The sequence below is a fragment of the Mustela erminea genome, chromosome 2, assembly GCF_009829155.1.
Source record: "Mustela erminea isolate mMusErm1 chromosome 2, mMusErm1.Pri, whole genome shotgun sequence".
Lineage (NCBI taxonomy): Eukaryota > Metazoa > Chordata > Mammalia > Carnivora > Mustelidae > Mustela > Mustela erminea.
Genome location: NC_045615.1, coordinates 65,044,005 through 65,069,758, shown reverse-complemented (window position 1 = coordinate 65,069,758; position 25,754 = coordinate 65,044,005). Strand labels below are relative to the sequence as shown.

At 41.7% G+C, this 25,754-nt stretch overlaps 1 protein-coding gene across 5 annotated transcripts in view; it reads right to left on the bottom strand.

The window, feature by feature from the left end:
• SGMS2 (sphingomyelin synthase 2) overlaps nucleotides 1-25,754 on the bottom strand; it is an 81,921-nt gene that overhangs the window by 7,454 nt on the left and 48,713 nt on the right. For 2 of the 5 annotated variants that reach the window (XM_032333086.1, XM_032333087.1), the window contains exons 2-4: nucleotides 10,967-11,666; nucleotides 6,419-6,536; nucleotides 1,071-1,224 (exon numbers count right to left, since the gene is read on the bottom strand). In XM_032333086.1, the coding sequence (XP_032188977.1) occupies nucleotides 1,071-1,224; nucleotides 6,419-6,536; nucleotides 10,967-11,421 (727 nt within the window). In that variant the 5' untranslated portion in view covers nucleotides 11,422-11,666. Of the gene's footprint in view, nucleotides 1-1,070; nucleotides 1,225-6,418; nucleotides 6,537-10,966; nucleotides 11,667-11,762; nucleotides 12,037-12,491; nucleotides 12,756-13,755; nucleotides 13,948-25,754 lie in introns of those variants that run through there. The other 3 variants (XM_032333088.1, XM_032333090.1, XM_032333089.1) reach the window with 3 other exon arrangements.

The window sequence follows — 25,754 nt, the reverse complement described above, 5'->3', positions numbered from 1 at the left end:
GGGGATCTGCCTGGTGACTAAAATACAGAGGCCACAATGAAGGAGACCTTGTATCAGCCCTGAAAGCTGACAGTATACACAAGGATTTTGTAGAATAGGAATTAAGTGTATTATTATGGAAAGACACTTTACATTCTTACCTACACATTGTTTTGTACAAAGAAATGATCAATACTAGCAAAATGTTCCTTAAAGATGCCTACTAAATCAGGACACCTGGGTGGCTCAGTGGGTCAAAGCCTCTGCCTTCAGCTTGGGTCATGATCCCAGGGTGCTGGGATCGAGCCCCGCATCAGGCTCTCTGCTCAGTGGAGAACCTGCTTCCCTTCCTCTCTCTGTCTGCCTCTCTGCCTACTTGTGTCAAATAAAAAATAAATTAATAAATATTCTTCTTGGGAGAAGGGGGTGGGATTATGGACATTGGGGAGGGTATGTGCTTTGGTGAGTGCTGTGAAGTGTGTAAACCTGGTGATTCACAGACCTGTACCCCTGGGGATAAAAATATATGTTTATAAAAAATAATAAATAAACAAACAAACAAATAAATAAATAAATAAATCTGTCAAATAAATAAACAAAATCTTAAAAAAAAAGATGCCTACTAAATCATAGAACTCAGCTGGAAAATGGTGACACTGGAATGGGACAAGAAAACATCTAAAAAGGGGGAAAACATTAAATTATTTGGAATGATGGAACGGACGGACGTTCCATACAATGGAATTTTCACTCGTAAGTCATTTACATTTCCAGTGCACTGATTCTTTTTGCAATAAGCCCAATACTTTTTCTTAGTTGCAACATTATAATAACTTTTCATACTTTGAGAAGACGAGGGAGAGAGACATTGTGGCGGCATGCTAAATGTTAGAGAATCCAGGTTTTAAGCCTCCAGTGTCCAAATCACATAGGGCTAGTTGAAATGATTTAAATAAGCACATACACACAGGTGCATACGTGTCTCTTTCATAGCTAGCCATCCTAATGGAACAAGGGTTCCCATCAGTTTCTAGGCTTTGGGATCCCTCCCACGACAGTAGTCAACAGAGTGGGAAGGAGTTAGTACTCACATTCTTTGATGAACAAATAAGTAAGTGTCAGCATAACGGTGTGACCGCTGAAGAGGAAGTCTCCGCACAAGATATGGGATCCAGTTATGGACAGCCCACCACCGGAAATCAATCGTAGAATTCGTTGTATTTTTGCCTGCGAGTCTCCATTGAGCTGAAAGACACAAGATCAGGAAGAAAATTTACGAGCCAGCAAAATCACACTTCAACCTAATTTGTGTGATACTTAGAAAAAAAGGTTGTACTTTTTTCCCTTTTAACTTAAAAAGTCAAAAAGCAGCCAAGGGGGAAGATCCTCAAATTCAGTTTTATTTGTTGTACTGGCGAGTTTTAGTGACACGTTTTCAATTATTCAGTATGTTACTAATAATATGTTTCGGTGGTGGTGTGTCCTTGGGCAAAGCTTTTAAAAATATTAATAACCAATGACTTCACCACAGCTATGCACTAAAAAGATCAAAGCTACTTTCTTTCCTCTTTGTAGGGGGAAGTCAGGGTTTTGGATGGTTAATATTTGATTCAGCTGAATACCACATTACTAATATTCTAAAGTGTGTTTGGGGACCTTGTGTTAAGTGGGCAGCCTAAAGTGTGCATAGAGCTGTATTAATATCTGATCAGACATTTACAGTTAAGAAGGGGAGCTGCAACACATTACATAATTCAAATAGGTTTGCAAATGGTGCATTAGAGATGTATTGGCAGCTTAAAAGTGAGTAGCTTTGGTCAGGAAAAACATCCCCTAAGGAAATAATCTGTTGTTGCAGAGGGTCAGAGGAGCGCTCAGGTGGACAGTGGTACAGAAGCCCCTAGAGGCCACCATGATGACACAGGAAAGAATGATGGGCTAGGACAGGAGTTTGACCCAATAGCCAAAAGTTTATATCCCATTAAAACTGAAGCATATAGGACGGAGTAGGAGATGAAGTGGGTCAAAATGGTAGGCATGGAAAACTGGAATGCTTGGGAGCCAGAAAGAAGGTTTCAGATCAATCTACTATCAGGTGAGCAGGTGTAGAAAATCAAAGAATAATCCTCAGAAATATATTCGGGTTAACAGTACACATGAAAAGAGAAATACAGAAAGGCCACTAATAACTAGTCATTGGGGACCTAAGGGGCCAGTTCTAGGACATGCTACCTTTTATAACTCATTGATGACCCTTTAGGCAACTGGCCCCTGAAGCATGGCCAGTCCAGCCTTGGTGGTAGTTTAACAGGTGCTGAAAACAGGCAGAAGCCCAAGGAGATACAAGGGAGTGAAGGAGGGTAGATGCCTACGGGTAGATGGGAGGAGGGTCCGAGAGTAGAGAAATTCAGTTAGCCTCTAAAGCAACTGGAAAACCATCCTATCCAGCAGGACAGGAATCGGGGCAGGATTCCCTGCCGAAAACATCACTCCTGGGGACCCTAGAACCTTCCTGATTAAAAAAAAAAAAATCAGGGGCACCTGGGTGGCTCAGTGGGTTAAAGCCTCTGCCTTCGGCTCAGGTCATGATCCCAGAGTCCTGGGATCGAGCCGCACATCAGGCTCTCTGCTCAGCAGAGAGCCTGCTTCCTCCTCTCTCTCTGCCTGCCTCTCTGCCTACTTGTGATATCTGTCTGTCAAATAAATAAATAAACAAAATCTTTAAAAAAAAATCATATGGATCTGGAAAGCTTTCTGGTATTCAGATGACCCACATAAAAAGGCAAACACACCGTGATTGGTTGATAGTTGAGAATAAGGCTCTGCGAGAGAAAATGCCGTAAGCCAGGATTAGATGGTAAGGTGAGAAGTGACTTTTTTCAAAAGTTTGCTTAGGCCTAGCACAGGTGGCAAAACCAGAACATAGATATTTTATCAAGACTTCATAGTCCTTGGGGTGCCCGGGTTGCTCAAACTGTTAAGCAGCTATTAAGCTCAGGTCATGATCCCAGGGTTCTGGGATCAAATCCCACATCTGGCTCCCTGTCAGTGGGGAGCTTGCTTCTCCCTCTCCCTCTGTTGATCTTCTCTGCTCTGGCTCTCTCTCTCTCTAATGGATAAATAAAACCTTTAAAAAAAAAAAAAAGAAAATACTTGAGAGTCCTTAAACCAACATGCCAGGGAGCAGGTGATCCTGCCTTGAAAAGATAGGATCTGGAAGGCAGCAGAGGATCCCCACGGGGGGAAGGGAAGCACTGCTGATGGAGTGGCAGGACCCCCTCCAGGTGAACCTCAGGGTGGTGCACTGCAAACCACATGACATAATGTGACACGCCTTGAGGTGGAAGACAGACTCCAGCTCGAGCTTTATCGGATCAGTCACAGTCCTTCAGGAACTTCTCATCACGTGGTTGGTACAAACAACCGTTAACAGAGATCAAATTAAAAAGTACACATGCTGCCCAACCCCTGTGTTCCCAGTTTAAAAGGACACATTCTTCTTCATTTCAAAACTCTAACATATTTTTTTTTTAATCTGCTCACCTATCCCAACTCAATACTCTAATTCTCTAAGGGCAGAACGTAAAGCCACCAGTCCCTTGACCCCAGATTAGATGGACCCAAAGGTCTCAGCAGACCAGAGGCTGAACTATTGCCACACCTGGTCTCCCCTCTTCCTTTCAGCAGCGAGGGTGAATGGAGATGTCTGAGAACCCTGGATTCATTATGCCTTTACAGAACAGACGAAGCATGCTCTCTTCTTGCTCTGTCTTTTCGCAGTTCATAATTCCTCAATCCTGTCATTGCTATCCTAGATGTCCATTTGTGCTCCATGTAAATGCTAAATAATACCTCAAGAAAGTGGGGGTGAAGAGGTAGAAAGAAAAATGGGGAGAGTGGAGGAGGCTAATGGTGAGAGTTGGAGTTAATGGGTTTTTTTTTTTTTTTTCCTAATTCTGTTTTGGTTCACTGGGACCGCATCACTCACCACTTAAGACTCTAGTTCTTACGAATTTCCTCATTTTTTCAGACACCATTCCATGCCCTGACTGGGTACGAACAGAAGACGTAGATGACTTAAGAGGACAGGCATTGTCGATCACAAGCACCCAGAGCAGACAGAGCTCGGTGCTCTAAAGGGTTCCTGGATCTGTCCCTGCTGCACACCATGTCCCACAACAAAGTACAAGAGAGCCCAGACTGGCTGGTGCCAACCAGAAAACTAACTCTGCATTGTCCCTTTAGTTCAGAAGAACAGTCCTCTGGGCACCCATGGCCAGGAAAGCTTTCTCAGGGAAGGGACTAGAGCTATCCCAGCCCAGCATTCTTGCCTGTGGCAAAATGGGTTGGAAAGGCTCCATCATTTCATGCAAATCCTAATAATGGGGCCAAAATGTATTCACATACACTTCTCCGAACACAGGTTTTTGTGACTGCAACCCAAAACTCAGACTGGTGGGCTGACAGCATCTGTACGCAAAAGCCTGAAAGGGAGCCCCAGGCAAAGATAAGGGAGAAGGCAGCGGGGAGCCAAAGACCGAGAGCTTCCCCAATCTTGTGAAATCACATGTGGGGACTGTATCCACCGAGGAACAAGCTGTTTTAAGCAGTGAGGACGATGTTTGACAACTCCCCCCAACCCCCGTCACTGCGAGTGGTATCCAGACACGCGGTCCCATCATCGCTCACAGGCTCAGAGGGCAGTCCACTCAGTCAGCAACAGAGGAGGCAGGTAGATGACCTAGGCGCCTCGGAACTGCAGAAATCTGAGCACTCAAGGCCTGTGGCTGGCCCACATTTAGAAAGCAATCCTGACTTCTGCCCTGTGCCACCACATCACCTCCAGTCGAAGTGATCTGCATGTCCGTGTTACTGAACCCTTCCTTACTTAAGCACCCACAGCCAGCCTGCTTATGCAGCAGCAAGAGGTCTTGACAACGGAATGTGGGGGCGGACTAGTCTGGAGGCCACCAGGGCTTCCACTGGGAGTATTTGTAGCTCGGTTAGCCAGTCATACGTGTACTGATGTGGCTTCTGAAAATTGCAACTCTTCCAGGGAGGGTGACCTTTAATTTGCTTTCTTTCTGTAATCACAGCAATTCATCTCTGCAAACCTCACCCATTACTGGGATGCGCTTGCCTTCTTTTTTGTGCTCGCTTCTTCATTTAACGCATAGCAATAACCCCCTTCGGAGTGTTTATTATGTTTCTGAACTTCTCCCATGCCTTAAATTAGTTTCACTAAAAATCGGCCAATGTTTAAATTCAATATGTACACTGTTTTAATTACAGATACTTTCTGCTTTGATGGCTTTGGAAAATTATAGCTTCTCTAAACCACACCTATATTTGGCGAGGGAGACTGTGGACTTCTTAGAACAACTCTATTTTTCCTTCCACCTTGGACATCTGCTTAGTGTTCAGTAAAATATGATGTTGGATTTCACTCCCTTGTCCAGAAATCACATGATTTGTAAGTTTCCATTTTTTTTATAAGCCAGGGCATCCTGGGGTCTAAGATGATTAACATCTCTCTCAAGAAATGACTCTACCTGGAGAGACGGTAAATCCCACTCAACACAGTTTCAGTATTCATTCCCAAGTGTGTCCCAGCAAAAGGCCACTCTGTCTTTCCATGTGTTAAAAACTCTGGGGTCTTCCTTGGCTTCTGTTACACTCATATCTGACTATTAGCACATCCTGTTGGTCTTACCTTCCAAATGCATCCTGAATCGAAGGACTTCTCTTCACTTCAGTGGGCCACAAAGGGCCTAGGGGATCCACGGACTGGGCCACCTCCACCTTTCCCACCTCCACTCAGCCACATGGGCCCCCTGCCGTCTCTTGAGTCCGCTGTGACCTGGGGTGTCACCCAACCACAAGGCTCACTCGCCATGTTGTGTCTTGCCCCAAGGCTTTCTTACTACAGAAGCCTTTCTGATCTGTCTCTGAAGTCGTACCTACCCGCAGCATCCCAATTACCCTGGCTTACCTTTTCTGTTCTTCATCTGATAGTGCCTGACTTATCATCACGTTACAAGGGGTGCCTTTGGTTTTTGGCTGCCATCCCTCAACAGAATATAAACTCTCAAAGAAGAACGACTTTGCTTTGGTCACTGCTGTGGCTAGAGTGCCCGGCCTGGTACACGGCAGCAGCTTTAACACTTGCAGAATGAAGATGTGCGTGAATGAGTAAATGAGAAGGCCAAAATGCAGAGTGGAACACCCTGCCGTAACTTTTAGTTAGCAGCAAGTGAATTTCTAATGCACAAAGATATAGGTCTTGTGAACACACTGGAATGTCTTCCCTCCAACTCCAAAGAGAAACAAGACTGGAGTGACCAGCTCTATGAGTATCTAAAAGAACCTGCCACAGAGCGAGCAGGTGTTCAGCAAGTGTTCTCTTCATCCCCTCTCTGACGAACTCCGAGGCGCTTACCTTTGGGGCACACTGGAAATGCATTCCGGGCACAGGGAGAGTGGTGACGTACATTGTAATACAGCGATACAGGTATAAAGTCCCAATGATAAAAAAGAATCTGCGTCCCACAATTGACCTGAAGGAAGAACAGGGATAGGGAGAGGCAAGTTGACTCGTGGTTTCTGCTCGGAGTGCAACACAAAACGACATTTAAGAGAATACAGAATTACTACAGAGTGGGCACGAGCAGACCCACTTCAGAGCTCACACACAGGCTTACGTGTGAACGGCCCACCCACCATTCCAGAAATGAAGGTTCACTTATTGGAAAAAATCTGGGAGGGTTAGGACCCAAAAGGAAATGTCTGTGTGGAGTGGGGAAGTTATAGCAGATAAAGGTTCTAGACAACCACCTCTCCTAAAAAAAAGTGCTCTTCACCAGAGAATTCAATGAACTGGTCTATGTTTTCCGTCAACACACTGCATGAATAAAACCTTCTCTTGAGAATGTATCAAAGGTATAAACGAGCCACGGTTGCAGAGGAATTCAGTAATGAGCTAAGGTGATATTACATAATTGGACACACAGGGAAATAGGGCAACTAATTTAACCTGAGTTATATAAGCAAGGTTTATTTGGAGACCATCCAAAAGTATTTTCACAGTTTGGGCACGAACTATTCTGTCTGGGATTATATAGACCTTCAGAGGACTAGATTCTGAAACTGTCCGAAGTACCCTTGTGGGCATTTAACGGTGAGCTCTAGGCTGATCTGTTTACCTTGAGCTTGAGCTTACTCCACCTGGATCAAAAAAAGCAAAAAAAAAAAAAAAAAAAATCCCACAAGTACTTTTACACTTTATATTTTTTGGTGGAGACCGTGGTCATTAGCACCTGTCCAGTACCCCTTAGTCCTCACTCCAAGGCAATGGTTCCCGGAGGTCTGACTTTGTGCACACAGAGGCTCCTCTACCTGTTGGCGCCACGGCCCCATGGGTTATCTGAATGGGCTTTGAGGGTTCTGAGTGTCCTTATGTCCAGCTGAAGATGACAGCTTGTTTTCTGCTGTGTAATTAGGGGTGGGTCTATAAAGTCTGGGTTCTGGGGAGTCAGAGATGAGGGGCCCTGAAAGCTCCTGGAATTGGTAGCTGTAACTTTCCTAGCACATAAACTATATTCCTACAGGTCTCACATTTTCATAGTCTCACACTTTCAAAACTAATACCTATCAAAGACTTCTGGAAAACTAGGTGGTTTCAGGCATGTGGCATATTTTTAGTTTTCTCCAAGACTGTGGTCTGACGTGGATCAAAGTCTAATTCAGGTAACTGCTGGGACTTCTAATTTACAGAATTATGTATGAATCTAATTTTAGTTGCTTGTTTCCAGTAGCTATTTTCAGAATATTCCAGGGTTTCTGGGGTCAAAATATAGAGTAGAAGTCTACCTAGATTACTAAATGAGGGGCACCTAGGTGGCTCAGTTGATTAAGTGTCTGCCTTTAGCTCAGGTCACGATCTTGGGGTCCTGGGATCGAGCCCCATGTTGAGCTCCCTGCTATTAATGGGGAGTCTGATTCTCCCTTTCCCTCTTTTGTGCACTCTTATACACTCTTCCTTTCTCAAATAAATACAATCTTTAAAAAAAAATAGACTAATAGCGTGCTTGGGTGGCTCAGTGGGTTAAAGCCTCTGCCTTCAGCTCAGGTCATGATTCCAGGTTCCTGGGATCGAGTCCCATATCAGGCTCTCTGCTCAGTGGGGAGCCTGCTTCCCCCTCCCTCTCTCGCTGCTTGTGATCTCTCTATCAAATAAATAAATAAAATCTTAAAAAAAAAAGACTATTAGGTGAAAGTATTTATTTTGTATAAGGCCATTTCTTTCAAAGCCTTGCTATATGAACTCTGCCTTTTCTTTTCTTTTTTTTTAAAGATTTTATTTATTTATTTGAGAGAGAGACAGTGAGAGAGAACATGAGCGAGGTCTGAGGGAGAAGCAGACTCCCCGTGGAGCTGGGAGCCCGATGTGGGACTCGATCCCAGGACTCCAGGATCATGACCTGAGCTGAAGGCAGTTGTCCAACCAACTGAGCCACCCAGGCGCCCGAGAACTCTGCCTTTTCTACTACTGAAAAGGAAAGGGTGATAATCAGGACCAAGTCTCTCCATTTGGTTAAGTGAAAAACAATTCACCCTTTGCTTCAACCTCAGGCCCAAAAAGAGTGTTGAACTGTGTGCTCCGCGCTGTTAGACAAGGTGAAGTAATAAGCAGGAATTATTATGAGTCAATTATATTCATTCCAGCATTCTGAGTTCAGCTGTATTCAGAACTGAAAATTAACTTAGAAGGTAAAATGTGCACTCTGAAACCTTATTTAGAAAAATAACTACTGCTAATGATTTTTTATAAGGTGCTTTTATAAGAGAGAGCAAGTAGGATTTCTTATTCAGCTAGGATGTTCAAAGCAAGTTATAAAAATTATTCTATTAGTTACTGAAAGGATACAATTCTACCTCAAAAGCAAAAAAAAAAAAAAAAGAAAAGAAAAGAAAAGAAAAAGTATGATTTCCCCAACAAGTTTCTGATGACGGATTGTGACCAAAACAGTGGATATCATCACAATGTGTGGCCAGCTATACGACCACAAGTTTGTTTGTTTGGTGGGGAGGGGATGGACAGAGGGAGAGGGAGAATCTCAAGCAGGCTCCAAGCCCAGTGCAGAGCCCGACCCAGGACTTGATCTGATGACCCTGGAATTGTGACCTGAGCTGAAATCAAGAGCCGGACGCTTAACTGATTGAGCCACCCAGGCGCCCCCACGAGTTTTGACACGGTAAAGCCCAAGGTGCTCATGGAGAGGCAGCTCATAACTTTTTAGATAAAGATTCAAATAAATTGAAACTGTGCTCTGAAGCACAGTAGAAGCCAGCTACTTACCAGACCCTGGAAAAGGTCTCTTTTCATATATACATATTCATATGTGAATATGAATATATATAGTCATATACATGCATATATATGAATAAAAAGATCTAAATTAAGGGAGAAAGCAAACACCTCTGGCTTAAGCAAACTCTTATTTTCAACAGAAGTGTCAACAGAAAGAGAAGCGCTAAAGTTCAACAAATCTATTGTTTGCTTTTGGCATAAAGCATACCGCAGCTTAACAACTTTGGCAGCAAAAGGTTCTAGCAAAAGACAGTTGGTAGCTGCCTTTTACTTACACACATGAAAGAAAATGTTTAGGAATGACTTCAGTTTGCGGAACAAGCTTTCCAAACTGCAAACTTGAATTTACGGAACTCGGACCAAAGAGAGACTGAATTCCACTCTAGAAGCAACAAACAACTGAAATAACAGTAGAGCATGAATTCTCTCTTCTAAACATGATCTTGTGGCACGAATGCAGAAATCCCATTTTGAACAGTATGGACTAAGTTAGTAGACATTACATTTTCAAAAGCCTCCGTGTATGGGCAATGTTTCGATCTAACTTATATTTTAGTGATTTAATTGCTAGCATCTTAGTAGAGAACAAAACATCTGAAGGAGAAATGAGATGGAAAAGGAATTGAGGGGCCTTGTTTTTATGGACTAGCAGTCAGATCTCACAGGGAAGCAAAAATAACCACTTCAGAGCTATGTCCTATTTTTAAGCATCTTTAAAGCAAAAGTGTGTGGCCTTACTCCTTCCTGATTGCCCCTGTTCCAAAACAGGGAGACCGAAACTGGTGAACTAAGAGGTCCTTTGTGGTGCCACAGGGAAGCTGGACAGCACGCTTACTTTAGAAACCTAAAACCCAAACTGCGGGGACCCATGCCTAAATGCAGTTTCTTAAACTCTTGACTCAACTGCCAACAGGCAACAGGCAACAGGAAAGAAATGTAAAATTTGTGAACTCAGAATGCTATTGACTACAGACCAATCCACTCGTCACATTATGAGTTAACAGAGGAAAGTTCCCAGCCACTCCATTCCCCACCTGTTAAAAGCCTAAAATAACAAAAGCAGGATGAAGGGAATGTTGTTCCTCTCTAAGCCTCTTGATTTATCATACAGATCCCACAGCACCAAGGAGCCTGAAACCCTGGACTGCACCTTAAATTTGTCAACTCTGAATCACCAACCACAGTACATCTGGAAGTCCTGATGGTTACTTCTCATACACTGTTGCTCAATAAATGCTTATTTAGGGCGCCTGGGTGGCTCAGTGGGTTAAGCCTCTGCCTTCAGCTCAGGTCATGATCTCAGGGTCTGGGATCGAGGCCCGCATCAGGCTCTCTGCTCAGTGGGGAGCCTGTTTCCCCCTCTCTCTCTGCCTGCCTCTCTGCCTACCTGTGACCTCTTTCTCTCTCTCTCAAATAAATAAATAAAATCTTAAAAAAAAAATAAATGCTTATTTATTCAACACAGGAGATCCTTCTGTTGCTTCCTGTCATCGAATGCCTGGATAGGGCTGAATTTATCAGACAAAACTGAGAAAGACCATTTCAATTACACATCTACCCCCTCACACACACACTTAGGGTAATCCCCCCCCCCCCCAAATGGGGAAGCCTACTTACTTGTATCTCAGAAACAGCCACTGGGTGATCCATAATCCAAATAATATAATCCCATTTATTTCTGATACAGAAAATGCCCATTTTACCCGATCAATGTAATCAAAAAACTTGTCTGGTAGCGGGGGGCTGAGCTCCTTGGGAGGTACCCTTTCGTGTACAACCGTGATCATGACGGTGGTTAGGACGAGGTTGAAGAGGGCGTACACGAAGGCAATGCCCGTTTTCCACCACTCCAGGGGGAATTTGTTCCTGGATTCAGTGGGCATAGCAATCTGGATATAGTCTGGGTACTTTTTGGTGCCCTTTCGCAACCCATTGGATAAGCTCTTAGGTTTACTGTTGCCATTTTTGTTTTCCTCTTCGGCAGGCTCGGCAGGTCTCGTGTAAGTGTTTGCGGGATCATTGGTTTGATTTTCCATATGTTCTTCGAGTTTTGCTGTCTCTATAATATCCATTGTCCCCCAGTCTTCAGATCAAAAAGGAGATGGGAAAGTTCTTGGTTTTTGTGCAAACTTAACTTTTCTAAATCCTTCTACTTCTGAGATCAACATGGATTCCTATAACTGATTTTGTTTCCTAGCACAAAACGTAGAAGGGAACCATCTGATCGCTGTTCCCTCCATGTAGCCGCCTGCAGTCCACTCACCACCTTCCAGAGAGGAAGCCAATTTTCTTTCTCCCAGAGGTGTTACTATCCCACCTGCAAAAAGAAAACAAAAACTATGTTCAGAAACTGCGCTTGTCCAATTGTCAACCATCCAAAACAAAAACATTATTAAAATAAGGAAGTAAATACCAGAGCCATTTGCTTGGGAAATATATCGTCAGAACATGGTTAACATTGTTGAGATGGAGTTTATTTGTAAAATATGGAGTTGTTTTATCTTGGAGTTCTTGTCTCTTTTTGAGCTGATGTCAGTATAAATAAGAACATTTTAATCATCAATTACTTTAAAATTTCTTTAAATAAAAGTCAGGACCCAACTTTGCAAACCCCTCACCAGACACTATTACTTGTTGCTAACCATGAAGTCATAATAAGCTAGAACCTCTCCAGAGATCACATCACTCTTTCCTAAGGCGGCTGCTTTCCATGAACCTGGAAGAACACAAAACTAGGATGAGTTGCTCATGTGCACTGGATAACACTTATCCACACTTTGTCAAGTCCGTTTTTATTTCCCCCTGAAAAAAACTGGAGCCTTCTCAAGTGACTACTTTTCAAAACAGATTCAAGAGCGACACATTCAAGACACTTAAATGGTATTGCCTCAGTTTATCCTTTGATAGGTAGAGACAGCCACACACTCTATACTAGGAAAGCTGACAGCCTTCAAAATAATACAGAGAAAAAAGAAAGCGTTAGCTATGTCTCATTGAGGGAACGAACTCTACTTATTCCTCAAAGGGTAAAATCCTACGATTGGCATGGGAAATTAGAAAGGAACAACATTCGGGGACAGCCACCGCAAGATCTACCAGGCAACAGAAACTGACGCCCAGAGGACCCACTCCCGGCACTCACCACCATGACACAGAGGAGGAGAGGGTGTCTTTGGCTCAAGCTTCCCCAGGCTCCACAGAGAGCAAAGATTTTGCAACACAGAGCACAAGCACCAACTCTTTTATACTGGGCGGTAACACGGCCCCAGCTGTTCTCAATTTAGGAAAGCCGTATTTTAGTCCCTGCAGCAGAACCCAGCCACCTGAAGAAGTTTCCAGACCTCATAATTAGTCCCCACCCTGAGTACACTGTGCAACTTAAGCATAATTTTAAAGGCCTCCCTTTCAGGGGAACTTTAAGAAAAAATAGGGAGGGAGGGTAAAAAAATCAAAGTAAGCCTTTCTTTAATGAAAGAAAAAGGGGAAAAGTTAAAATGGCATACTCAATAACTACAAGCAGTATTTGTTGACAGGATGGACAGCGAACAGAGTGACCACAAGTGTCTATTGTGCGCCCGAACCCCCCAGAGCTGAGGGAGCAATGGGGTGGCAATTAAAAAGAGCTTAAAAAACACGGCTGACCTGAACTTTCAATCCAAAGAGCTTGTAGTCTAACTGAAGAGACAGAACGCAAGTGACCAAAAAACTACTGGGGAATGATCACTACGTAAAAATGTAGTTTTAGGGGCATCTGGGTGGCACAGCCGGTTAAGCATCCGACTCTTGGTTTCAGCTCAGGTCGTGAACGCGGGGGCCTGACACCAAGCCCCAAGTCCAGTTCCGTACTCAGAGTGGAGTTTGCTTGTGATTCTCCCTTCCTCCTTCCCTCCCTCTGTTCTTCTTTTTTTGTCTCTCAAAGAAATTTTCCAACAAAACAAAACACAAACAAACCAAATGTAGTTTTAGTTGGATCCCTGCTCCCCTGACAGGATGTGTCCACAGAGAGGCACTGCCCTTTTTTGGGGAAGTGAAAGCACGATGAAAGTTGACCTGTGGAGCAATGGAGGGTCACTGGAGGATGGAGATGGGCTAAGAGATTATCTCTGAGAAGCAGACATCACACCTTTCTCTGGTCCCTGTGCAAAGCCACAGACACTAAGACGCTAGAGAAGGATGAGAAGGGACCAGTGCTCCTCTTGGGAGACCAGGACTGACAGATATTCTTTGTAGGATCCCAACACAATGTGGTAGGAAGGGTAAGTATAGTGAAGAGGTGCCTCAGTAAGATATTGCAGAAACAAACCTCTGACACCAGGGATTGCCACTTCTAACAGAGATGCTCAAACACTAAGTCAGCCATTGCATCTCTTCGTCAAGTTTAGGCTAATCCACACAGAGCACCTTACCAAACTCATCAAAATTCCCTCCGACTTTACTACTCCACATCTGCTCCTAGCCTGGTGTTCGTATGCCAAAGAAGCTTGAGATTTTTGAAGCCCAGGTCCACTGGGGGACATACTGGCGGTCTTTATAAGGTAGCTACCCAGTTCTAGAACATAGAATGTAGAATTGAAGAAAATCCAATTAGTTACCTGTTTTTTTTTTTTTTTTTCCCTAAGAGGAAGCACTCAGCCACCCACCTCATGGGACAACTGTGAGGATGACTGAAATAATTAATCATGAAGAGATTTGTGCTCCCGGGAGTAAGAGCACTTCGTGAATGCAAAGCCCATTTATCGTCATTAGTAGTAAGATTGATATTTTCCTTGGGATCTCATTAAGAAGACTGAATACACAGAGCACAGTCACCCTGTGTCAACCAATCTTAGGACACAATGATCGTCATCAAGATGACGAGTACTGGGGCGCCTGGGTGGCTCAGTGGGTTAAAGTCTCTGCCTTCAGCTTAGGTCATGATCTCAGGGTCCTGGGATTGAGCCCCACATCAGGCTCTCTGCTCAGCATGGAGCCTGCCTCTCCCTCTCTGCCTACTTGTGATCTCTGTAAATAGATAAAATCGTAAAAAAAAAAAAAAAAAAAAAAAAGACGAGTACAACATATTCATTCCTATGGTGATCCTTTCCTACCAGTAAGTATCTGGGAAAGTGACAAATACCACAGGAGTTTCTCTCAGTGGATGGCAATCCCATCAGTTTATCTGTCAAGGGTACTAATGCCAGAGCACAAGGCAGATGAAAAGCTTTCCAAGTCCTCTTACATTGCAAAATATCAGAAGCTAATCTAGAGACTATTTTAAAAGTTAAAGACTTCTATAGACTAATCTTCCTTTGAAGGCAAGTGCAAAACTCTGAAAGTTTTAGTACACTGATATTGTTAGGTTTTTGGTGGGGGAACAAAGGATGATGCATTCTAGAAATGCAATTAAGTTTTCCAGGAAAGGCTGTAATAAAACACAAACATGTAAATAGAAAAGACAGGATTATCTGGAGTGAAGTTAAAAAGGCGTTTGATACAAATCAATATCCACTTGGTTTTGGGGGGAGAAAGTATTCAATAAGGGAACAGAAATCTCTGTAGAGCCACGTTCTTCAATGCAAGGAGCACATCATATGTGTGCTGACTACCTAGTAGAAAAAATCTTCCACTGTTACTCCTCTTTCCACCCCTAAATAAAGTTTAGAATCCTTTTTTTGTCAAATTACATGAAAACACGTTATTAGCTTGTTTTATTCTTGTCACCTCTATTTTGTAATACCATGTTCATATATACATTAGTCATTTCTCCTTAATAATGTTGATAGGATTTTACCTGTAATTTGATAAAAAGATTCCAAATGTTCATATATACATTAGTCATTTCTCCTTAATAATGTTGATAGGATTTTACCTGTAATTTGATAAAAAGATTCCAAGGTTCACACTGGTAGGTATTAGGCTACATGACATTAAGTAATAATGGTTATTCTACTGAGTTCACCCAGAGGGAATAAGAATGTACACAACATATTTCTACAAGTATGTTTTCAACAGTCATGTAGAACAGAAAATTGAAAATAATCTAAATATCTGTCAACAGGGGATTAGTTAAATGACTTATAGTTATCATAACATTATAAAAAGATATTATGTTTGAGACCGTAATGATAAAAGTATGAGACAAGTATATAAATACTACATAAGAAGGATGCATTATCCGATTAAATACAAACTTAGCACTGAATAGGAGACGAGGAATCGCAATAATTCACATCAGAGGTTATGGTTTTTAAACAATGGGAAAGGGGCCATGTGATAGATACTCAAGGCTATCAGAAAAGGTAAAAGTCTGAAACTCATGATGCACCCATCTTGTCAGCAGTCCTGACCCACAGCTCACTGATGGCATCCTGGCGCAGGGACTGAGTGTAGAAATGAGCTCCCGTCAAAGGGCTCAGAAATGCTCTGCTGGCTAGACTTGTATGTCAGCCTCGTCATGCATTTGCAGTGGTTAAGAAGACATATTAAATATGTAAATATACTTTAAAAATTAAGGAAATTTATCTGAACTGAAATATGGATTTGATTTGATTTTTTTTTTCTTTTAAAGATTTTATTTATTTATTTATTTGACAGGCAGAGAGAGAGAGAGAGAGGGAAGCAGGCTCCCCACTGAGCAGAGAACCCGATGTGGGACTCGATCCCAGGACCCTGAGATCATGACCTGAGCCGAAGGCAGCGGCTTAACCCACTGAGCCACCCAGGTGCCCTGAAATATGGATTTTAATGTTTAGAAAGAGGTCATCTGTTGAGGAAAGACGTTAGACACCGATGAGAGAAAATGCATTTAACATCTGCAAGTTGGAATTATGAATAAAAGAAATTTATACATTGTGCTTAAAGGCTTAGGGAAAACTAGGTCTTGAAACAATTTTATTGAATTGAAAATCCATGGAAACAAACACCCGGTAAGTTTCTTAACACACATAAAAGCTTTCTCAGACTTAAAAAAACTTAGTTGTCAAAACCATAGAGCCATGAAAAAGTCAAGTTGTAGAACAAAACAGCCACACATAGTTCTCAGAAAATACTACCTACCTAATTAATCCTCATTATAACCAGAGGAAATATTTTAAAGAAACTGAGATAAAATGAGAGCCTCAAGGTCAGACACGTAGAGGGAAAAGAGCCCAGACTGGAAGCAGGTCTCTCACCTCAGGAGCCCTTTTTCTTTTTCTTTTTTTTCCCCTTAAGATTTTATTATGTATTTATTTCGAGAATCGAGCGGGGGGGTGGTGGGGTCGGGTAGAGGGAGAGGGAGAAGAATCTCAAGCAGACTCTGCAGTGCGTGCAGAACCCAACCCGGGGCTTGATCTCATGACCCTGAGATCACGACCTGAGCCAAAATCAAGAGTCAGGCACTTAACTGACTGAGACCCCCCAGGAGCCCAAGGAGCTCCTGTTCTTAGCAGCACACCACCACCTCCAGTGCCAGTACATGTAAGACATCAACAATACAGTCAGCAAATACCTGAATGAATGAATGAATGAATGAGTGAATAAATAAATGACAATCAGTTATGAGCTTTTTTTTTTAAAAGAGATAAGTAAATACATAGGAAAGTCTCCTAGATAACATCGGAGGCATTTTTAAATCTTTGTAATTTTGCAAAAATTTGTTAACACTTAGAAAAAATTTAATATTTATAATTCACCCCTATTGCGGGAGGGGTGAGGGGAAAGGTGCCAATTAAGTATTTCCCATTATTCATACCTACCATGTAACTATAGCTACTGTTATTAATAACCTACAATTTAAGTTTTTTAGTCTTCTACTCATCTAAAGTAAGTAATAATATGCTTGCAGATAACAAGGGCATCCTATCAGTCACAAGGCTCTATTTCAAGCACTCACAAAATGTGCTAAATATTTTCACTAATGAGTTTCTGAAAACTGAAAAGAAAGAAAATAATTACTAGTAAGTTATCATGTATTTTTGTGAAATACTTTCCCCAAAAAAGTAACATGAGCGTGTGTCAGACCTTTCTAGTATGTCTTTATGCTGCCACTAGGTCTTCTGTCTATATAGGTGCAATGACAGACTTAAACTAGGGAAATGGGGAGGCTTTGTAGGCTGAAAACATTCTGAGAATGGAGTGGAAAAAAACTTTTTTAATCTAAAAGATAAAACCAAACTTCTGAATTTGGGGAGAGATATGCTAGGGTAGAAGACAGATGCTTTGATTTCTGGTGCTGATTTACTATCCCTTATTAGGGAAGGCTGGACATTAGTTCCATACCCCATTGTTAGAAGAGAAAGATCCAGCCTATAGCAGTGGTTGCCTGGGGCTGCTGGTGGGAATGCAGAGGGACTGCAAATGGGCTGGAAGTTTCTTTTAGGGGGATGGAAAGGTGCTACATTAGACATGATGGTTGCACATTTCTGTAAATTTACTAAAAAAATCATTTAATTGTGCCCTTAATGAATTTTATAAATGAATTTTAGTATAAATTAGTATAGAAATTTAGTATAAATGAATTTTATACTATATGAGTAATAACCCCCATTAAGCTTCTTAAAAAAAAAATACAGTCTGGAGATAAGTTGTTTCTAAGGAACCAGAAAACCAAGGGCTAGTCCATACTGTTATTACATTTCCAGTCTCAAGTCTCCCTGTCAAGCACAGTCCTTACTTCTTGAGGACTTCTTTAGTAGTGATTCTGCAATATGCATTGTCTAAGTTTTCCACAGACAAAATCAAGAACCTACCAATGAAAATCAAACCACTTAAGAAAATTTGTGTCAAGTATGCTCCCAAAAAAAACCACTCCTGTAACTAAATAGTATGAAGTGACCAAAAAAAAAAAAGGTTGGATTTTCTCTAACATAATGAATCAGAATTTACTGAGTTGTATTCAAAGAGAACAAGATGGTCTGTTTCTTACACACACACACACACACACACACACACACACAAGGTCACTTTAACTGGTGAGGTAGACAATTTAATATATTTTGAAAGGAATACTTATTTATGCCGAGCAAATATTAGCTATGTAAATTGGAAAACAATAAACCGTGGAACTGGGAGTATTTCACAAGAAGGGACCTTCTCCAGGCCACAGTGCAGAGAAAGAAGTGGAGTAGTTCTCAGCCGGCATTAATTGTTTCTGACTTAAGTTTGATACAATAAAGTACCTTCCCTAAGATTTGACTTGCAAAATGTTCCACAGGATGTTTTAAAATCTGGGTTCTATTTTCTAACTGCTTTAAAAAAAAAAAAAAAGATTTATTTATTTATTGGGGGTGGGGGAGAGGTTGTGAGCGAGCACCCAGGAGGGCTAGAGGCAGAGAGAATCTCAACATACTCCTCATTGAGCAGAGAGCCTGGTGCGGGGCTTGATCTCACGACCCTGAGATTATGACCTGAGCTGAAACCAAGAGCTGGATGCTTAATCAACTGAGCCACCCAAGCTTGGTACCCCAAGCTGCTACTCTGCAGAACTCTAACGATCAGATCTGATTCCAGTGTGTTTTGAAAGACAAACTGCCACCCTGGGGTTGAGGGACTGAGGTTCTCCAACAGGAGAATAGGGGACTTGGAGAGATGGAGTTACAGGGAAAGACAAAGAGCAATGTGTGGGACAATGTGGAACATGTGGTGAGGCAGATAAATGAGTAAGTGAATGAGTGTGTAGACAGGTTAGATAGACACACTAGATAGATAGGTACATGGACAGACACTGACCGACAGACCAGGCACCTGCACAGAGAAGAGGGCTGTAAAGCGAGGTCACAGACAAGGGGATATTTAAAACACCTTTTTAACTTCCTTTAGATTACTCAAAACCAGACATTCTAGAGTGAAGGGGTAGAGCTGGGGACACATCAAGCACTTTGCCCAAAGGCTGGCTTGTGCTTGCCCTAAGACCCTCTCCCCACCTCCATTCTCGATACATCTAGGAACGCTTAGAGAGTTCCCGGAGGGTGGGGATAGAGGGACGCCCTTGGTCTTGCCTTCTTCCTTTATCAGGTATTTTCAGTGTTTCATAAACGAGGCTAGGGTTTTGTACCTCCCACTCAGCTTTTCTGAACTCACTGCCAGTGAAGTATGATAAACCTGTAGTCTCAGAGAATGAACTGGATTGAAGTCTTGCCTTGGTGTAAAAAATGCTTCTCTACTTTAGCACATGAGCAAAAGAAGTCCCTCTCGCTTAAACAGAAATGTGTGCTCTTGATAATCTGAGCCATAATTACGCCAAAATTAGGATAGATGTTTGGTCACTAGCCTCATTCCCATGCCCCCTCCCCTCAGGACTGGCACTACAGCTCCCTGTTTAATGGTCAAACAAAAGCAGCCAGATCTTGTTTAGAATCAACACCCTGGGGCTTGATCAGAAAGGTTCTATCTACAGCCACACTGAACAACAGCGATGACTACCTGCTTCTACCTTCCTCTATTTCCTTCTATGCCCCCAAAGACTTCTGGACCTAGAAACTGATTCCCTTGGGTTTCAATACTTAGTACTTTGGACCAGGAGCACAAATCACGTACTGAAATGAGGGCTTTTCTGGGAACCGCAAAAACTCCACTTACTATTTTCAAAATATATTTAAGTCTGATACTGGAGCTTGCATTCTCTCTGAAGAACACGTGGCGGGTCTAAAAGAAAGTAGAAGCCGGGTCAAACAGTTTCACATACTCTCCAAACCACACAACATATTCTAAATGGTATTAGAAGACCTCCTTCTAATTAAGTAAACAGATCAGAGTCAACAGTGTACTCCCTCATCGACAAAAATAAATACGTATTTTAGATTGGAAGCATATCTAATTACTGGAAAACTGTGATTAAAAAAATGAGGAGGAAAAAAAAGAATGGTTCCTTAAAAATAATTTCATGATTCTCTAATAAAACTTCTTTATTCCGTGTCCTTCAGATTACTTAGAAATACGCCTATCGAGGACCCTGGGTGGCTCAGTCAATTAAGTGTCTGCCTTAGGCTCAGGTCATGATCCTAGGGTCCTGGGATTGAGCCTCACACTGGGCTCTCGCTCAGCTGGGAATCGGCTTCCTCCCCTCCCTCTGTGAGCTCTCTTGCTTTCATGCTGTTTCAAATAAACAAATAAAACATTAAAAAAAGAAAAAGAAATAGACTTGTTGATCTCTCCCTCTACCACATGGTGACCAAACTGTGAGGATATTTAATACAATTTCATAGCCTATTTAAATGGGTATTTAAAAACAGTATCTTGAAACTTCGCTTGCTATTTACTAGAATATTAGCACTTTGAGACTTGAGTGAAAAATCACCTGCAAGCAAGAATGACAGAAGGGACTTAATGGATCTGGCTGGAGGCTGGAGGCCAAGGTGAGGCTTCAGGAGAAGCCCTGAACCAGGCGGTTGCAGTTGGGACATACTGTGGTTACAGCAGGGGACAGATGCGGAAGAACCAGAAGCTGACTCAGTGCCCAGTGATGTTGGAGAAATGACACCCAGATACACTCCAATACAATTTCCTTGAAGAGGTCTAAAGTCTAGTTTCGATATTTATTTAAAATACAAGGGTTATTGTATTTCTGCTTAGTGCTGTGCCAACAAACAGGTTCAAGAAACAGCTTAACACACACAACCTGACAGATTTAGGGGGGCGGGCACTTCCTCGGAGCCAGAATTAAGCGCTGAAAAATTAAGAAGGAAGCTTCTAGAATCCACACCTTCAGCAGGTTTGCCCCGTCTGCTTGTTCCGATTTGGGTGTGGGGTTATACAGCCTTCGGGAGGGGGCAAAGGTGAGTGGGGAGGATAAAGGTAAGGCACGTCTTTGTGTTTAAAAAAAAAATGTCCTGTGCTCCAGCCACCTGGGTTCCTCAAGGTAGAGCTCTATAAGGCAAAGGAAAAAATAGGAAAGGAAAGGGACAGTGGAAGACCCAGAAAGGTCTGTATAAATCCTACATTTCTCATTTTCTTGCGCCAGTCACAAAAACGTTCTTTTGCATGACTGGCTGAACAAGCCACTGCTTTCAAATGGTATGAGGCTATAAAAAGCAATACTTTCTCCAAAGCCATTAAGGTCACTCTATTTGGCTCCAGTTTCTCTCAGAATGTAAGCTGCTATGTTGTAGTCAAATACATTACTTGTTTCTCAAAAGCGCTTATTTGACCAATGCTCCTAATCCAGGATTTTGTTTCTGCAAAAAACCTAATAATGGTGATTTATATTTATCCTATGTTTATTCTAATTTTGGGTCTTTGAAGAGGGACCCAGATTTCCAAACCCAATCCAACAGAAGGATTAGCACAAAATGCAGAAAAAAAGTAACTTAAAAGATTAAGATCCTGAGTCTAACAATGCCATTTTAACAATTTACAGGAATGCAACAATTTCAGTGTCATGTTGGTTTCTGAAATCATCTAAAAATGTTTACCTCTTGAATTTTCATTTATCCTAATGAATTAAAGAGAAACTGTCACAAAGTACACATTTCCATAGTTATTACCAGAAAGCTGGCATATTAAAAATTCTTCAGGAGCGCCTGGGTGGCTCGGTTGTTAAGCGTCTGCCTTAGGCTCAGGTCATGATCCCAGGGTTCTGGGAGCAAGGCCCACTTCGGGCTCCCTGCTCAACGGGAAGCCTGCTTCTACCTCTCCTGCTCCTCCTGCTTGGGTTCCCTCTCTCTCTCTGTCAAATAAATAAGTAAAATCTTCAAAAAAAATTTTTTTTTTCATCTGGAGGAAATAAAGAAATCTGGTTTATACATCATTATGTTTAAATATTGTCTTCATAAATATTAGTGACTAAGCGTCTGAATAATCAAAATGACTGCCAACAGATACGGTCTGCTAGGGAAAAGGAGGAGCTTTAGAACCAAATCCAATGCGTTCAGCAAGAGCAAATGATCCAGGAACCTTCCACTGCATCAGAACACCAGGACACACTTCTCTCTCAAAACAGGACACAGCTCACTCAAGACTTTTGTCTACTCTGCTAACAGCCCCTGTATGGAGCTTGAGCACTCCATCCACAAAGCAGAGGGGCTGCTGGCATAGTGAGGATAACAGAGTGGATGTGTACATAAACCACTGATTATGTAGCAATCCTTGGCCAACTGCCTGTTTCCCTTCAGCAAAAATCTAGAACAGGATATGTATTTCTTTCATGTACACCATAGCATGAGACATTTAGTTCCAGCATACCTAAGCTGTCCCTCCAGGAGATAATTAGAAAAATAGGGAAGAGTTTGGGAAAGAAAAACGATAGCAGAAAAAGAGTAAGAGGGACTCGGGCTGAGGTCATGATCCCAGCGTCTTGGGATCGAGCCCCACATCGGGCTCCTTGCTCAGTGGGAGCTTCTCCCTCTGACTGCTGCTCCCCCTGCTTGTGCTCCCTCTCTCTCTTTCTGACAAATAAATAAATAAATTTTTTAAAAAAGGAAAGAGAAAAAGTAAAAAGAATTTTACAATGAACCCTTAAAAGAAAAAAATAAATATGGAGAAGTATAGATATCTGGGCTGCAATTAAATGGCTCTTTAGGGACCCAAAATAAGCTTTGTTCTGTGTAAGGGCATCTTATAGCTAGAGGAGTGCAAGGAGGCACTAGATGGGAGCCCTGATCCTTATTATCAAAAGCAGGAGAGGCCTGAGTATTGGATGGGAAACCAAACTGGGAGGTGCTGGGGATAGGTACGGTGACCCAGCAACACAGTGCTGGAAGTCTGGGGACCACCTAGGCTGGAGCATTTCTACCATAGCAATAGAAACATAACCACAATGAAACTTAGCATGTGATAAGGGTCAGATGTTCATTTAGTCCAAACTATTATATGTAAACAAATGTATAATTATCACATAAATATACACATCTTCTACATAAAGAATATATAAAATATAATTACAATTCTTTAAGCCAGGGTCCCACGTGGGGCCTTCAATCTCTACTTTCTTTGTACATCAAGTCAGCTTTTCATTCTCACATTCTTTATGTTAAAGCCAGGTGATTTCAGGACACTCACTGGGAAAAGTCCACCCTCAAACGTAATTGGGGAAGCATGGGAAGAGACAGTTTGGGAACAGAGAATAACTTTCCCCAGGCTATCCACAGGGCAAGCGGAAAATGGGCAGGAAAGGAAAGACAAAGAAGGGATAAAATTGCCAGGGTCTGTCTCATAGCCAGAACTCATTTCCTTACTTTCTATTTGGAGCTGATTTCCCCCACACCTCCTCTGACACATCCTAGGCAAAAGAGTTCCTGTGACTAAGTATCTCCCAATTACTAATAACAAACACTTCCTACAGAATGTTTCATTGACAGATTAACAAGCCAACTTCTACTCTATTTCATCCCTGCATGAGAACACTAGAAAGTGACCTTGAAACAAAGTCCATCAAACTGTAATTTAAACTGTAATTGGAAAGGAGCATAAAAGCTGCAACGAGGGGCACCTGGGTGGCTCAGTAAGTTAGGTGTGCAACTCTGGATTTTGGCCTCGGGGTCATGACTTTGGGGTTGGGGGGATCAAGCCTCATGTAGGGCACACTGCACTGAGCATGGGGCCTGCTTGGATTCGCTCTCTCCCTCTTCCTTGCTGCTCCCCCTTTACATGATCTCTCTCTGAAAACAAAACAAAACAAAAACAAAATCTGCAATGAGTTGCTGACAGGATCAGAAATTGATATAATTCTTTTGAAATTGTCTCTTTTTAATCATGTCAAGAACCCTACAAATGCTTTTATCTTTTGACATAGCAACCCTACTACTGTGAATTTATTTTAGAACATGTTTTAAAGAATACAGAAAAAACAGTATCCAAAAATATATTCAGTGAAACAACAATGTAAATGTCTAGAGGAGACATTTAGAAGCATCTGTGAAGTACATAAAAACATATATAATACTTTAAACACATCTAAATGTCTGCAGCAGACATTTTGAAGCATCCATGAAATACATTCAATTTATTGTTTAAAAACCAATACTTGGGGTGCCTGGGTGGCTCAGCTGGTTAAGCCTCCAGTTCTTGGTTTGGCTCAGGTCATTATCTTGGGGTCCTGAGATCGAGCCCCAGGTCAGGCTTGGTGCTAAACAGGCAGTCTGCTTGAGATGCTCTCCCTCGGCAAAAAAAAAATCCTAAAAAAAACAAACAAAACACAACACCCGCTCGCCCAAACCAGCACCATATTATTTTCATAAAAATGCAAATGTATGAATTTTTAAAAACCAAGTTGATAAGTACGCCAAAAGAGTATCAGCTGTTAATGTTGATGGTGAGATTTACCAACTATTTTTATTTTCTTCTATACTTTTTTTTTTTTTAAAGATTTATTTATTTGACAGAGACAGAGACACAGCAAGAGTGGAGCACAAGCAGGGGGAGTGGGAGAGGGAAGCCTGATGCAGGACTAGATCCCACCATGCTGGGATCCCGACCTGAGCTGAAGGCAGTTGCCTAACCACCTGAGCCACCCAGGCACCCCTCTTCTGTACTTTCTTATTTTCTCCCAGTTTTCTGGGATAAAAGTATTCACCCACATATTTGAAGGAGTATTTTCAAATAGTTCTATGAAGACTATGCTTATGATTTTATTGATGAGGAAATACAGTATGATTTCAGCAACGTAAAGATGTATATTACATAGATACAGAAAAAAAATCTGAAAATATACCAAATATTAATACTGCTTAATGAATTTAAGATGATTTTAATTTTGTCCTTCCTCCATGTTGTATTTTCTTAATTTTCCACATTCATCATTCCTACAATCAAGAAAATGCTGATGACTATTTTTAACTACAATAGTATTGACAGAGTTAAAAGGGAGAATGTGCTAGTTTTTAAAAAGGTGTTTTGTGTTGTACAATTTCAAGTACGCAAAAATGCATGTATAGAAGAGTCAGAGCGCAAGTACACTAAAATATTAAGAATGGTTGCAAGTGGTAGGAGTATGGGTTTTTTTTTCCCTTCCTACATCTGTGTACAGTACACATTTCAAAATGTTTTCATTATAAATGTATTATTTTATAGCTAAAAGTATCCCAAACCACAGTCGTTGCTGTTGTTTTCAGAGAAGTACTTATCAAGTGAAATCTCCTTATTTCCTGTCTTTCCTCAGCCTCAGTTAAGTGCAATAAAAAATACAAGTCTACAATGTTGCATTTTTTGAGTCTTCTGCATTGTTGCTGCTGCTGGGAAGAGCCTAATAAACTAACAGTTATTTAAAGTGTTAACAGCCCCAACTTGACATACACATATAATGAAATTAGTCTCAGGGTCAACTTTTAAAAAGAGACTAAATTGTAATACAGGGTAGTATCTTCTGGGTTTGTTTGCAATAAAGGGGGAAGGGCTGCTTTATAAATTTCCATATAATGGATGTCACTCAATATTTCACAAAACAAAACCAGTCACTAATTCGGTACTGTTTCTCCTGAATAAAACCAGGGGCCAGAGAGAAGACAATCAAGCC